A 16230-nucleotide genomic window follows, 5' to 3' on the forward strand; every position below is an offset into this window, starting at 1 on the left:
TCCCCGCCCCGGGCCGGCTCCCCGACGCCGCTGCGCACCTCTGTATCTGCCCTCTGTCTCTACGTTCTTGGCTTTTCTTTCTCACCCGGCTTCTCCGCGGGTCTCTCTTTTCTCCGCCTTTCCAGTCCTACCCCATCTCGACTCCATTCTTGCGATCCGATCTCCCGAGTATCACCTCTATCCTACCCCAGATGCGCACCCTGCCCGCCGACTCTTCGTCTGAGCCTGGAGCCAGCCGGGGCCCCAGGAGGAGTCGTTACTTCCACCACCCACCCCAGCCTGGCGCGCCCCGTGACCTACCCCGGGGGCGGTCGGGGCGGCCGGGGCTCGGTTTCCCCTCGGGGGGACCCCGCTCCCGGTCGGGGGGTTGCAGGTCCGTGTCCCGGCGTCCCGGCACCCCTCCCTCCCGCGGGGAGCGCTCTCAAGGCTCGGAAACCAGGCCGGTGACCACAGCCCCGCACGCGGGAAGCAGGACCACACTCAGAAAAATACCGGCCTGGCTTTCCTTGGAGTTTCCCGGGGATTTTCACCCCTCAAGCCTGGGTGGTTTCACTTTCATGGAGTTTAGCGGTATCCTCCTGTCCCACTGGAGTGAAGACCTAACTCTGGGTGTCACCTGAGCCCCCGCCCCCGTGGGTGGGCCCCCTCCGGACACTCCCGCCCCTCTGTCTGGATTCCTGGACTTAAGGGCACTCCCCGGCCTGGGGCCACTCCTGTCCTGTGGGGCTGTGCTGGGAGGGGTCCTGGAGCCAGACACCGGGCAGGAGATCGCTTACTCTGCGTTCAAGTGCTGGGGAAGTGGCTGCAGCCCAGCCTATGGGAAATCAGGAAGCAGTGTGGGTGCCAGGGGGAGAGAGGCTGGGCTGACTGCGTAGGTGGGTATAAAAGAGACAGAGACGGGGAGAGAAAGGAGAGAACATGATTGGGTCTGCGCGTAGGAGTGTGGAGGTGGGCGTTCAAGCGAGGACGTGCCTGGGGGTGGGGGGGGGAGCATGCGAACACGCAAGAGAGCTTTCAAAAGGCAGGTGTGGAGAGAAAGAAAACGGAAAGAACATGCTTTTACCCAGCACGCACCGGGAATGGGCTTTGGAAGGATGTGCAGACACTACTACAACTGTGTTCTCAGGTTGGACTATATGCAAGTCTAAAGCATGTCCACATGGGCCAGGGGCCGTAGGAAGGGTGCATACCGGTGTCTACCGCTGCATGGGGAGGGGGGGGGATCTGAGGGCATCATGTGTATATATGTTCAGACATGTGAGAATGTTGGCCTGAGAACGTGGTGGTATCATCATGGGTGGAGACGTGTTTATAGATGTCCATAAGTGTGTGAGGGCCAAAGTTACCTACAAACAGGGAGCGCAGGGAGGTATCCATGTACCTGTGAGCCATGCTCCTCAATATACTCTCTTTATACAGATGATTGTTCTGTCTGCTGTCTCCCACAATCCTGAATTGGGGACCTTAGTAGTGCCCCAGTGACCACCATCAGGTCTTTTTAACCTGATGTGGCTTCCTCTGTCTAATCAAGATAGCCAAGCTGGGCATCACCGGCTCACCTGTTTTCCTAACTACTCAGGAGGCTGAGATCTGAATATCATCATTCAAAGCCAGTCCCAGCAAGAAAGTCTGTGAGACTCTTATCTCTAATTAAAAAGAGAGAGGAAAAAAAAACAACCAGAAGTAGATGTGTGGAAGAGTGCCAATCTTGAGCAAAAAGGTTAAGGGACAGTACCCAGGCCTTGAGTTCAAACCCCAGTACCGGCACAGAAAAAAAAAAAAAACCAACAACAAGGGTGGACTCAGGCGATCTAAACCCACATCTTTATCCTCATGCCCATTCTCAAGCCTCAAAACAGTATCTACTAGAGTTGGAAAGCTCCCCAAATCCTCTAGATATATCCCATCCAATAAAGAAGGGCTACTGGCAAAGATCCTAGGTTGGACCAGAAATGATTCTAGGTCTTCCTCCTGTTCCACTTGAACAGAGGGAATTGTGGCTTGGCCAAATCTCCTATCTGTTCCCAGAGCCGGAACAACCTTTTTCCAGCCCCAGTGGGTGGAAGAACAGAGCCTGCTGCTGTGTCTCCATGGAGACGAAGTAGCAGAGAGTGTTTAAAAGCATGGGCCTAGACCTCTCAGGGTTCAAATCTCAGATCCTCCACCCACAGCCTGTGAGACTTTGACACTTCACTTAAAGTTCTGTGCCTCAGTTTCCTCATCTGTGAAATAGAGATTAGAAAATTATAAACACATGGTACTGCTGGCCTGTAATTCCAGCTACATAGGAGGAGGAGAAAGATGATTGGAGGTCAATCCAGGCCGAAGTTAGTGAGATATTATCTCAAGAAAAAAATTGATGCTAGGTGCTGGTGGCTCACATCTGTATCCTAGCTACTCAGGAGGCTGAGCTCTGAGGATTGCAGTTCAAAGCCAGCCTAGACAGGAAAGTCTATTAGACTCTTATCTCTAATTAATCACAGAAAAAGCTGGAAGTGGCACTGTGGCTCGAGTGGTAGAGCATTAGCGTTGAGCTAAAGGAACTCAGGGACAGCATCTAGCCCCAGAGTTCAAACTCCAGGACTGGGAAAAAATTGTGAGCAGTACCAGTGACTTATGCCTGTAATCCTAGTTACTCAAAGGTCTAAAGATTGCAGTTCAAAGCCAACCTGGAAAGTAAAGTCCATGAGATTCTCCCCAACTAACTACCAAAACACTGAAAAGAGAGCTGTGGCTCAAGTGGTAGAGCTTAAGCACAAAATCTAAGGGAGCTAGGTATCGGTGGCTCATGCCTGTAATCCTAGCTACTCAGAAGGCTGAGATCTGAGGATTGGGGTTCAAAGCTAGCTAACACAGGAAAGATTGTGAGACTCTTATCTCCAATTAACCACCAGAAAACTGGAAGTGGTACTGTGGTAGAGTGCTCACCTTGAGATGAGGAGTTGAAGAAAGAGCCCAGGCCCGGAGCCCAAGTCCCATCTCACACACACACACACACACACACACACACACACACACACACACACACATACACACACACTAAGGGATAGCACCCTGATGCAGAATTCAAGCTCAAGCACTGGCGCACACACACACACACACACACACACACACACACACACACACACACACACACGAAGGAAGGGAAGGGGTGGGATTCAATTGGTAGTGAGGAATACCTGTGGTCCTAAGTACTTGGTAGCCTCTGGCTGTCCAATAAAGACTCCCAATTTGCCCTTTCAAAATGTGGCTTCTCTGTTTCTCAAGACTGAGTTCTGTTACAAAAGTCTGAGGCCAGTGCAGAAAAAATTAGTATGAGGGCTGAGAATTTGGCTTAGTGATAGACTGCTTGCCTAGCATGAATGAAGCCCTGGGTTCGATTCCTCAGCACCACATAAACAGAAAAGGCCGGAAGTGGCGCTGTGGCTCAAGTGGTAGAGCGCTATTCTTGAGCTGAAGAGCTGAGGGACAGTGCCCAGACCCAGAGTTCAGGCCCCACGACCAGACCCCCTGCCCCCAAGTAGCGTGAAACCCTGGCTAAAAAACTAAAAGCAAAAAACTAGGGGCATGTCTCCGGTGTTAAGAGTGCTTGCTAACAAAGATGAGACCCTAGATTCAATTTCCATTACAGAAAGAAGAAGAGAAGGAACAAAAAAAGGAAAGGGAAGGAAGGAAGGAAAAGAAAGAAGAAAGGAAGATAAAGTTTGCATTTCATAAGGCTATTTAGAGGATTTAAATAAATGAAGTAATCCATACAAAGCATTTAGCAAGATGCCTGGTAGCTTAACAAGCAATGTAGGCATTTTCCACCAATTTATTGTGTGACTTTGGACACACTGCTTGCTGTCTTTGGGCTTCAGCCTTCATCTGCACAGTAATCTCAGGGAAGTCTGACAGTTGGCCCTAAGAGGACATCTATAGTATGGGATTCTCTAGTGAGCTGAAAACCAGTTTCTGCTTGGCAGAGGCCTGAGAACCAGCCCTGTAGCACACTCTCCTTCCCACACACCTTCTCCTGAGTTGGCAGCAGCTCGTGGTGAGAAGCTTGAACTGTGATTGCTACCCACTTCAGCTCTTTACCACCTCTCTCATTCCAGCCTGACAAAGACCCCATGCTGCCCTGCTCTGCTTTAGAAAAATGGTACCAGTAACCACCAACTTGGAATACAAGTCTCCAGAGTGCCCAAGGCAGAGGCTGCCTTGGCCCTTACTTAACACTGCCCCAGAGCAGTCCGAATAATTGAGGAAGGATGGGTGTCATTGTCTGAAGATACTTCTACCCTCTGGTGGTAATGGGAGGAAGCTTGTAAAGGATGCCTTTATCCACTAATAACCTGCAAGGGGCCCCAGGGCTGCTTCTCCCTGATCTCCTGGGAGAAGGGATCTGACACTCTCTGTCCCCTGAAAGGCCATGGTGACTTTGACCCAAGATCTCCTGAGTTTTGACTCCTTCTAGCCACTCTCTGAGAAATTTTCCCTACTTTTCTATCCTCCTGAGGATATCCTACTTTATCCCTAGAAATGTTTAAGACAGAACAGAATGACTCAAAATTTAGTTATGAAAGAGAGAAATAATTCGTGCTGTTCAAGGCACCACTCAGTGCTGGCAATGACTGTGTGGCCTTGGCGGGATGCCATACATCTTGGAGCCAGAGGTGCTCCATCTGTAAAATGGGGAGAATCATGGCTGCTTGAAAAGATATAGCAAAGCAAAAAAGATAACAAACCGCCACATGACCTGGCCCAGTGTGAGATGCCATCAACACATCATAGGTCATTCTCCATCCACAATCTCGCCCATTCCTGTACTCTAACACAGGGTATCCACAGACAACACAATTTCAGAAGAGAATGATAGTTCAGAGCATAAACCCAATATTACAAAATAATAATAATAATTGAGTCATGATTTAGCAGCTTGCTAGCTATACACCTTAGGCAAGGGAAGTCACTTACATTCTCAGAGCCCTGATCTTGTCCCAGTAATGCACACAATAATAAAACTTTGTCCCTGAGGAAGGGGTGTCCTAAAAGGAAATGGAGTAATACATGAAAGCTCTTGGTACAGTGGGCTCAACATATAGAATAACTGTGTTGTTGAGCCGATGATAGTGGCTTCCATCACTATTAACATCCCTCACAGAGCTGTCTTAGTTATTATCAATTTTCCAACAAATGGTCACATCTGAGATCACTGAAAGCTCTAAGGGGGAGATAGGGCTCCTGTTTTTATTGTTTTCACAGATTGGGATGGGAAGCTTACCAGGAGAAAGGGACTTGCTAGGCTTTGGCTAATCAGCATTGGATCCAGACTCAGTATCCCTGCCTTTTAGCCTCCAGCTGTGGTCTATAAGTGGGAAGGAAAAAGTCCCAGGGATTTTAGGCATGGTGACCCTTGTATTTGAGCTGCTGCTGAGTGAGGACCCCCCTTCGCTGCTTTCCCAGTTCCCTGTGTGACCCAAGTCTGGGCAGGAATTGTATCCGTGGGGGGTGGGTAAGCGGAGCCTGGAGAGAATTCTTTAGAGAGTAGAGTGGGTGGGGAAAGCTGGTACAGTGCCAGCAGGGGCGTTAGTGACGCCTGTAGAGAAGCGAAGTGTTCCTTCAGTTTCCTGACGCACAAGCCCTCCCAGGACCTTCTCCCACAGGCCTCAAGCCTGTTTGGCAGCAACTCCTGCCCGCACCGAGCATGGCCCGGCTCACGTCCCCCACATCTGGACCCACTTCAACGTTTCCATGGCCGGTAGTAGAGGTGATTCAGTGTGGATTTCCCTGCTCCACCCTGCTCTGCAGACTCCAGGGCCTGCGTGCAGGGGAAAATGATCCTCCATCCTCCCTTCCCTCTGTGTCACACACCCAGCGTGTGTGACACGCTGTTACTGTATCCTGCTGCAGCCCAGGTGACATGGCTTCTGCCTTTGTCATCTATAACAGATGGGAGACCAAAGCCTTTGTGTGGTATGTGGGCCTAGCTCAGTCATTACTATAACCATGGATCTCAGTGATCTCTCACTCTGCGTCTCAGTTTCTTTACCAAGGCCAGCTTAGATCAAAGGCTTCAGTATCTGCCTTATAAGTTCCAAGAAGGCAGTGACCACATCTGTGCTGCATCCCTAAGTGGCTGAGCCAAGAGCAAACCTAGCTACTCAGGAAGCTGAGATCTGGAGGATACTGCTAATCCAGGCAGAAAAGTTTGCAAGGTTCCATTTCTAAAAGAACCAGTAAAAAGCTGGACTAGAGCTGGGCACTAGTGGCTCACACCTGTCATCCTAACTACTTAGGAGGCTGAGATCTAAGGATCGCGGTTCAAAGCCAGCCCAGGCTAGGAGACTCTTATCTCCAATAAACCACCAGAACACCACAAGTGGCACTGTGGCTCAAGAGGAAGAGCACTTGCCTTGAGCTGAAGAGGTCAGAGACAGTGTCCACACCCAGAATGCAAACCCCACAACTAACCAAAAAAAAGCTGGACTTGAGATGTGATTCAAGTGGTAGAATACCAGCTGAGCAAGCAAGCAGAGCAAGCTCGAAGCACTGAGTTCAAATACCCAAACCAGCAAAAGGTCTTAAGTAGCCACGTTCACATGTTAGTGCAATCTGGAGACTTTAGTCTTACCACTAATGATTAAAAGCAGGTGAGAGTGGGAAGTGGGCTTTTAAAAAATCAACTGTACATAGTACTGGCTTTCTTTCTATGCTTTTTTATGTTTTTTGTTGGTGGTGGTGGTTTGTTTTTTGTTGTTGGTGGTCGGTCATAGGGCTTGAACTCAGGGTGCTTTCCCTGAGCTTTTTTGCTCCAGGCTAGTGCTCTACCACTTCTAACCACAGCTCCATTTCTAATTTATAAGTAGTTAATTGGAGATAAGAGTCTCATGAATCTTCTACCTGGTCTGGCTTGAAACCTTGATCCTCAGATCTCAGCTTCCTGAGTAGCTATGATTACAGGTATGAGAAACCAGCACGCTGGGGCTGGAGCTTGAACTCAGGGCATCATGCTTTCACTGGCGCTCTACCACTTGAGCCACACCTATTCTTCCAACTTTTTGCTAGTAAGTTGGAGATAAAAGTCCCATGGACTTCTTGCCTAGGTGGACATTGAACCTTGGTCCTCAGATTTCAGCCTTCTAGGCAACTAGGATTATAGGCATGAGCCACTTGTGCCCAGCCCATATGTCCTTTCACAGAGAAAAAGGCTAGGTTAAATATGGAACCACCCATGCTAGCATACAATGCTGGTGATGGGGGCATGCTTATGAACTGTGAGGCATACTGGGGAAAAGACACTAAAGAGCCATACTTAAGAACCTGAGGGGTTTTCTGTGACTCTAGAGAGAAGGTACCCAAGCTTACCTGGTTTCTGAGCCACCCTGGGACCAGGGCCAGGGTGGAGGCTGGTTGTTATCACCTGCTGGGCCTTTACTACATCCCAGTCCTGGCTGGCCCTGTCATCATGCTGGGGCAAGCCTGGTGCCTTCCAGGAGCAGCCGGGTGTCTGGATGCTCAGAGCTCTGGGTGGCCTTGACATCCCTTGGATGGTCCTGCAGGCATCGTTGTCCTGGCTTCTTCTGGCCACTTCTTCTTCCAGGTCCATGAGACCCTCTCCCACCTCTCCCTGCAGGCCCTCCTCACTGCTGCTCTCCTCAGCCTCCAGAGCCAAACACCTGTAGCTGCCATCAGGGATTTGGAAGGAGCAAGAGGCAGACTTCCCCGCACTGGGCGCGAGGGGTGGGGGAGCGAAGTGAGGGCCCAGCATGCTGCTGCTCCCCTTGGCAAGGCAGAGGGATCTGTGCCAAGAAGCTGGGCACACTCTGGAAACACACTCTGCTGCCCTTACGGACCTCCTCTGGCTCTCTGAAGATCCACCTTCCTCCGCTGATTCACAGTTGAGGTGAGGTGAGGTCCACCGGACGACGGAATCCAAGTCGTTGTAGGGCTGGGTGGAGTGGTGAACCCCACGGCCTCTTCTCCACCTCTAGTGTGTGAGGTCCCTTCACAGGGAATCTGTCTGTACAAAGACAAAAGAAAAAGCACCAGACAACTCACTGAGTGCTCAGGGCTGAACTTCTCTGACCTGCCCATCCTGTGTGGCTCTGAGAGCTCCCTGAGATTTGGAAGGAAATCCCACACTTCCACAGAGTAGTATTTCTCGAGGCTCAGCCACACAATATCCTAAATTGCTTACGCTTATCCTTATGCTACCTGACACTTAGTTAATATTGTCCTTCAAGCCACTTTAAATAACTTACTTTTATTACTTGAGACTTACCTTAAGCAATAATTGCAAGAAAACCACAAGGATATTGTGTTCAGTCATTTCCTTCCTAATGCACATTAAGTAAGTATCTATTTAAAAACACTTATGTGGGCACCACCAAGAGCAAATTCTCTCACATTCCACCAAAGGCACAAATACCACAGGAATCACAGGCAGGTGGGGTGGTGAACGACAGACTGGGCTTGACTCCCCTGAAGAGACTATGAGAGCCCGGGCAGTGGTGTGCACACCTATGCAGGCTGCGTTAGAATCTCAGTGCTGCCACTGGTGTGGCAATCTCTAAACCCCCACTTCCTCATCTGTAAAACGAGCCCCTCTAATGGGAATCCAAAGCACTCCAACCTCCAGAACTTCTTGGAGCACCAACATGATGTGCCCCAAGTCCACATTTCCACCAGACTTCCTTAGACATAGACATAGTTAATACACAGACACATTAAAAACATTGGGTAAAATTACATTCTGACTATGTGCATAAGAAAATATATGTATATGCAGACATAAAAATTTATTTTGGGTTTAGACTTGGGTCCCATCCCAGAGATGTTATCATTATGTACATGTAAATATTCCAAAGTCTAAAAATCTCTAAAGTCTGAAACACTGCTGATCCATGAATTTCAGATAAGGGATAATCAACTAACAAAGCACTGTATTGAAGATTACATGAGAAGATGCATGCGAGGACTGTGAATGATCCTGAGCCTTAACTTAGTACGTGTTGGCTACTCTCTCATTCCACAAAAAAAGTGCCTATTCTATTTCAGATACCATAAAAATTAGAGGGGATGTAGTGAGGATAAAGATATGATACTTTGGCTTGTGAAATTTTAAAATCTGATGGGAAGAACTTTGAATGATAATGAGAACAGTAATAATAGTATGATTATTTATAAATGTTGAGAATGATGGTCAGGAGGAGGATGGTGGCTTCCTATAAGAGACAGCAAAGGGGAGGGTGGATGGGAGAGATACTTGGGCAGAAGAACTGGCTGGGCTTGGAGGCAGATGGAGAGTGGGTGTGGAGAAGCGGGGAGGAGTCTGGAATACTGCACAGGTTCCCAGCTCTGGTGACAGAGTAATTGTGTTAGTGAGTGATCAGAAGTAAATGGGAAGGAGAGGGTGTTGGGTGGTGTAGGAAGGTGAATTTGATTTTTGGATTTCCAAGGGAAGAAGATGAGCAATGGACAGGTCCATGCCAGTTTGGTGGTGGTGGGGGGGGAGGGGGGCGTGTTGTAGAGCAGGGGAAAATTCCAGGCTGGAGACAAAGGTTTGGAAAATGGGAAGACGGAGTTAGGTAGACAAGATCTCTGGGGTTGCACAGTAGCATTTAGGACCCATGGTCAAGTATGCTTGGGAGAAAACCTTGGAATAAACAGATCTTGTTTAAAGACTTCATTCCACCATTACTTAGCTGTGTGAGCTTCCTCAGTCTCACAAATTCTATTGCCAATTGGGAGAGAGGCACACAAGCACACTGGCTGCTCACAGCCAGGAAGTGTCCTGGGATCATGAAATCTGTGGACATTCATGCCCATGGGGCCTGAACTGACATCTTCATCCCAGACAAGGGACCAGGGGCCTGACTGAGGCGCTGGCTTGTGGCTGGGACTGTGCCAGGAAGAGTGTGGCAGGCAGGCAGAGAGACAGGCACATTACCAGGACCTAGGGCAAATCAGAGCCAATTAGGGGAAAGGCAAACACACATCAAGATCAGAAAGATAACCAGGCACCTGATAGAGTTGCCTGTTAAGCAGGGCTAGCAGAAGGAAGCTAGCCTGTGCCTAGAGGACAGAGACACTAAGTACTAAGCACCAATACTGAGCACCTACTCCATTCTGGGGTAGTCACTTAAGAGAGTGGTGTCAACTCTCACAACCATCTTAGGAGACAGGTCCTTTTGATGATCCCCTCTCAGAAACGAGGAAAATGAGGCTCTGCTAGGTCATGTGACAGTACAGCTAGTAAGGGACAGAACCGGGATCTCCATGATAATGGCAATTTGCCTTGTGAAAATTAAAATGTGTTTCTGACTCTTAAAAAAAAAAAAAAAAAGAACTGGGATCTGCACCCAGCCCAGACATCTTGGCCATGAGGCTGGACCTAGGGACACATAAGTGGCAGTGCCAGGCCCTCATTCCTTTCCAAAAGCCTTCATAGTCACCAGCCAGACTTCTGTCCCTTGAGTTTCAAAGGTCTTAGAATCTCACCACGGGCCAATGGGATTCTGAAGAGATCTAACCGTCCAGCGATGCGTGTGGCCCTGGGTAGGTACCTCCTGCCCTCTGTTGTCAAGTTGAGGCAGATGGTAGGGAAGGGATGATTGGACTCTGGGATCCAGAGATCTCATGATTCACAACTTAGAGCCACCGCCCCCAGCGCACCACACAGCCAGATGGCAGGAGGCAGAAGGAGTGGGCGTGGGGAGGGGGCAGGGCTCTGACTCCTGTGGGGGCCTCGCCTCACTCTAGCCCTGCTTCTGTTTTTCTGTATTTGACAGTGGCCACGGTTTCCAGGAAAGAAGAGAGAGGTGGAAAAGTTAACTTTCCGCCACCCACACAAATATTTTTGGCTGGCGGCTTGTCTTTAGGTTGCCAAGTGAGGAAGGAGGGGCTGGCAGGAGACACCAAGTTAAGGCTCCCTCCCAAGTAGGGAGGACGGCTCAACCCAGCCAGGGGGCTTGAGCAGGTCCTGGGCAGGCCTGAGTCCTGGACACCCACCTCGCTGCAGAGACACAGGGCTGGGAGGATGCAGTAACGGCAGTAGCTGCCACGTCATCGTCGTGAGCATCTGTTAAATGCTGGGTGGGGCCCTCAGCTACAAAACATTGCAGTCAGATGGGTGAAGGGAACACCGAGGCTCAGGGAGGGAAGCATCCTGTCCATTGTCTCTATGGTGAAGCAGGGAAGAGCCAAGGCTGCGGGGTCTGTGCCCTTATTCAGTGCTCATGGCAGCTGCAGCCTTAACTCCAGGGACTCTAAGGCCTCTGGGGATGCTGAGTTCAGATGGCAGACACATCTGTGTAGAAGGAGTCCTCTGAACCTCCAATTCCATTTCCGTCCACATTCACAACCCCCCCCCACACACACCACTTCCCCATCTGCCCAAAGGTACTGAACCTTGGCAGGTGGGTCTATTAGAGCCCCCTAAGCCTTCTCTTCTCATCCCAGAGGGCAACTTGGGGCCTACATTGGGTGACATTACATCAATTGGAGTCCAGGTTTCCAGACACAACCAGTTCCAATATATGAGGCCAGATAAGGGCCATGTACTGGTGGCTCATGCCTGTAATCCTAGCTACTCAGTAGGCTGAGATCTAAAGATCTTAGTTCAAAGCCAGCCTGGGCAGGAAAGTCCATGAGAATCATATCTCCAATAAACCAGTAAAAAGCTGGGAACGAAGGTGTGGTTCAAGCGGGAAAGCATCAGCATTGAGTGAAAAAGCTAAGGGACAGTGCCCAGGCTCTGAGTTCAAGCCCCAGTAATAACACAGGGAAAAAAAAGTCAGATGCCCTGTGGTATGAAGGCCCATCCAGACATCCCCAGGATCCTTCTGTTGCTGGCTTCTAATGAGCATGCCCCAGAAATGCAGGCCTTCATTTCCCTTCTGCAGCTCCGTATGTAATCAAGGAAAGGCACTGTCTTGGAATCAGAACCAGATTTGAATTCTGACTCTACTTCCCAGCCTACTACTCCCTCAGGATGGCTCTTGGCCTGGGAAAGTCTCTATTTTGCTGAACTTCCGTGACAATGCCAAACAAGGCTTGAAACAAAACCCACATCTCAGGGCTGCTGTGGATATTGCACAGAAAGCCCAGAGACTGCCTGCTTCACAGAGCAAGAGGCACCTTGTGTGAAACTCTCCTGCTGGGCTCTGCTGGCACTAGGCAGGCCTGGCATTGGGACCCAGTGCTTGGTGCACACAGGCTACAGTCAGTGGAAGGCACAGTTCAGTCTCACTGGGTTATGCTAGGAAAATCACATGATCTGTGGAGGGTTTTGGTTTGGTTTGGTTTGTTTTCCTGAGATAAGTTCTCCCTATGTGGCCAAGACTAGCCTCCAACTTGTGATCATCCTGTTTGTATCTCCCAAATTCTGGGATTAAAGACATGTGTCACCATACCTGGCTCACACAATCTGATTCTATGAGTGGAAGACAAAAGTAGGCTGGTGAGAAGTAGCACTGAAGACTCATTCCTCCAAAGCCTTCTGCTAGATGTGTTCCTACATGATCTCCCCCTACCTGCAGTCAGTTCCTAGTCCTTGACTATATGATGTCCAGTCCATTTTCACAAAGTGCAGCTCAAAATGTGCTGATCTCCTGCTCAAGAGTATTCCATGCCAGGTGCCAGTGGCTCATGCCTGTAATCTTAGCTACTCAGGAGGCCAAAATCTGAGGATCACGGCTCAAAGCCAGCCTGGGCAGGAAAGTCCATAAGGCATTCTCTCTCTCTCTCTCTCTCTCTCTTCTCACTCTCCCTCTCCCTCCCTCCCCTTCCCTCTCTCTCTCTCTGGTCAGTCTTGGAGCTTGAACGCTTGGGCCTGGGTGCTGTCTCTCATTTCTTCAGCTCAAGGTGGGTGCTCTACCACTTAAACCACAGCACCACTTCTGGTTTTCTAGTGGTTAATTGGAGATAAGAGTCTCATAAACTTTCCTGCTTGGGCTAGCTTTGAACTGCAATCCTCAGATCTTGATTAGGTAGGATTACAGGCATGAGCCACCAGTGCTTGGCTCCATGAGACTCTTACTCTCTTATTGCCAATTTACCACTAGAAAACTGGAAGTGGTGCTGCGGCTCATAGTGGTGGAGTGCTAGCCTTGAGCAAAAAGAGCCCAGGGACAGCACCAGACCCTGAGTTCAAGCTTACAACTGACCAAATAAAACCGGGTGCTGGTGGCTCATGCCTGTAATCCTAGCTATTCAGGAGGCTGAGATCTGAGGATCACAGTTCAAAGCCAGCTGGGGCAGGAAAGTCTGTGAGACTCTTGTTTCCAATAAACCACACAGAAAATCAGAAGTGGCGCTGTGGCTCAAGTAGTAGAGTGCTCGCCTTGAGCTGAAGAGCTGAGGGACAGCACTCAGGCCCAGAGTTCAAGCCCCATGACCAACAAAAAATATAAAATAAATAACTAAATAAATAAGAATATTCCATGCCTCCCCACTGCTCACAGAATAAAGCCTAATTGCAAACAAAGGGAAATATGGATTCAAAAGCACATGTGATGATTCTGACTGAAGAGAATGAAGGATTTCCTGGGAGAGTCTATTAAGGTCCAGTGAAGACAAGAATGGTCACTGGGGATGGAAGTAGAGTGTCCCATGAAGCACTCACATGGGCTGAAGTTGAGAGAAAAGGGAGTCACACTGCAGCAAACTACAATGGCCTGTCTCTTCTCATCGCTGCAAGACAATGTGAGTGCAGCCCTGTAGGAGAGGGAGAGGGAGACTAGCCCATGGGGTGGAGGGCAGTGGGGCCAGGGCAGGAGACAGGAGCTTGAAAGGACTGGGATACAGAGATTCCCTGAGAGAAGAGCATTTTGGAGCTATTTCCTCGGCTCCTGGCACAGTGCCATCATGCTAGCCGATGGTCACAAAGTGTTTATTATGTCAGGTGCTGTTCCAGACACTTAGTATGCAGCAACTCATTGTATCTTCATCACCAGCCTGGAAGGAAGGCACTATTATTATCTCTATTCTACAGATAAGGAAGTTGAGTGTGCGTGGCCTTCCAAGCTCACACCATAAGCAAGTGGCTGAGTCAGAGTTCATATCAGTGTGTGTGTGTGTGTGTGTGTGTGTGTGTGTGTGTGTGTGTGTACTTGAAATCTGGGCCTGAGTTCTGTCTTTTATTTATTTTTTAATCAGGGCCTGAGTTCTGTCTCTTATTTTTTTCACTCAGCTGGTGCTTTTCCACTTGAACCACAGACCTACCTGTGGCATTTTGGTAGCTAATTGGAGGTAAGTGTCTCTCAGATTTTGCTGTCCAGGCTGTGTTTCAACCACAATCCTCAGATCTCGGCCTTCTGAGCAGCTAGGATTACAGGTGTGAGCCACCTGCAACTAGACAGGGTTTATATCTTGATAGTCTAGCACCAAATACCACACTCATCCACTCATCCACAAGGCCAGGCTGTCTCTATAGTACAAGTGGACTGAACAAATGAAGAGACAAATGAATGAAGAAGGGAGGGAAGATGAAAGGGAGAGATAAAGAATTCCTTCAAATGCCTGATATATTGCCGGCTCTGAAGGCATCCCATACATATTTATTAAGTGAATAATAGAGTGGCCAAGGATTAACTGCAGCATTTCCTAGGGATTTACCCTGGGAAAGCCATGACCCAGAACGGGTTCAAATGGCTGAAGTATATCTGCTCAATCCACCCCGCGGCAGCATCCTCAGCCTCAGTGGGTGAGGGCCAGTGTCTGGCCTGCTCCAAATGGAGTTCTCCCAGTCCCTGGGATGGGAGCTTCTGCTGCCCTCAGGCATCTGGGCAGAGAATGCTCCTCAGGGCTCTTCTTAGGTGAGGATGCTAGCCAAGGGAGAGGCGTTAGAGAGGGGATCCCAAGGTCTTGCCACTTCTAGAAGTGCTGGCCATAAAGGGAGCCCAGTGTGTGTCTTTGTCTCTCTCTACACTCACTAGGCCTTGGCTTCCCCAGCTGAAAAAGGCCTGGGGCTACATGGCCAGCCGGCAGAAGCAAACTTTTCAGGCAACAGATTAATGCTACACTGACCCCTCCCTGGACTCTCTGCCCCTTTCTGTCCAGTGGGTGGAGTCAGTCCCAGTGGGAGGTGCAGTGTGACCCCATGTTACTGAGCCCTGGTCCTGCAGGGACATCTGACCAATCCTGGTGTCATTCCTCAACCCCTCCTTCCCCCAACAGCCTTCAGCCATATTTAACAGCTCAACCTGCAGGGACCTCTCCTCTTTTTGTTTGCTTTTGTTTTAAAAAGTATTATTTTATTACTGCCACCAGGCATGGACTGCACAGTGTGACAGGTGTATTAGGCTCAGGGTAAATGTGGGCTGGAAGAAGGAGATGACAACTGAGAGGCTGGACGGGAAGACAAAGGTTTGGGGACCTCTCCTCTTTCTTCCATACTGCTCTCCTCCCCTTCTCATCACTGCCAAGTGCTGATGAGCCCATGGATGGGTATGGTGTGAATCTAGAGGGAACCCTAGCAGCAGCAGAAAGCTATGGGGAGATGGGTGGTCATGAAGAAATGAATGCCAGCCAGGTCCCCAGTCCACCTCATGATAGCTGAGTAGCTTTGGATGAGTCACTTCAGCTCACTGAATTACAGGTGCCCTCTTGGCAGACTGGAGACTCAGTCATTCATTTATTCATTGGTTCACTCAACACACATTCACTGAATGTCTGTGGGCCATGGCTATTTTAAGCACTGGCTGGGACATAGAGAACAAAAGAGAAACCCTGCCCATGTGAAGCTCACATGTGAGTTGGGGTGGACAGATAATAAATAAATAAAAAACCATATCAGATGGTGCTAAATGGAATGGAAAAATAATTAAGTAGGAAAGAGGGCTATGGAGGCTAGGTTTTTAAGACGGAGAACACAAGGAGAAACCTTGACAGATTCTATTCAGTGTTTTATAGGGCATATGTATTTCAAGTTCACAATTATATCAAATTCTCATATGCAATTATAAAAAACATAAAATCAACATTAGTCAGCCGACTCAGAAACACAGGCCTGACAAATCCCTGGGAGATGTATTTCTTATGCTAATACCCTGATTATTCAGTAGCATATCATTTTAGAACTTTCTTATTCTATTATGAATATGCCTATCATTTAGGACAGAATATTTTTGCAATCTGTAAATAAATGCCTAGTGTCAGCTATGCACCAAAGATCCTTTAACCCTACCTATTCAGAAGGCTGAGATCTGGAGGATTGAAATTTGAAACAAGCAGGCAAAAAAAATTCAT

The 16230-nt window shown here is 48.9% G+C and overlaps 1 protein-coding gene across 1 annotated transcript in view; it reads right to left on the reverse strand.

Moving 5' to 3' along the window:
* Synpo (synaptopodin) overlaps positions 1–7750 on the reverse strand; it is a 30714-nt gene extending 22964 nt beyond the window's left edge. The window contains exon 1 of the mRNA XM_013025520.1: positions 7348–7750. Coding sequence (XP_012880974.1) covers positions 7348–7750 — 403 coding nt within the window. The remainder of the gene's footprint in view (positions 1–7347) is intronic.
* Between the last annotated feature and the right edge of the window lie 8480 nt (positions 7751–16230).

This window comes from Dipodomys ordii, unplaced genomic scaffold (assembly GCF_000151885.1).
Source record: "Dipodomys ordii isolate 6190 unplaced genomic scaffold, Dord_2.0 Scaffold85, whole genome shotgun sequence".
Taxonomy (NCBI): domain Eukaryota; kingdom Metazoa; phylum Chordata; class Mammalia; order Rodentia; family Heteromyidae; genus Dipodomys; species Dipodomys ordii.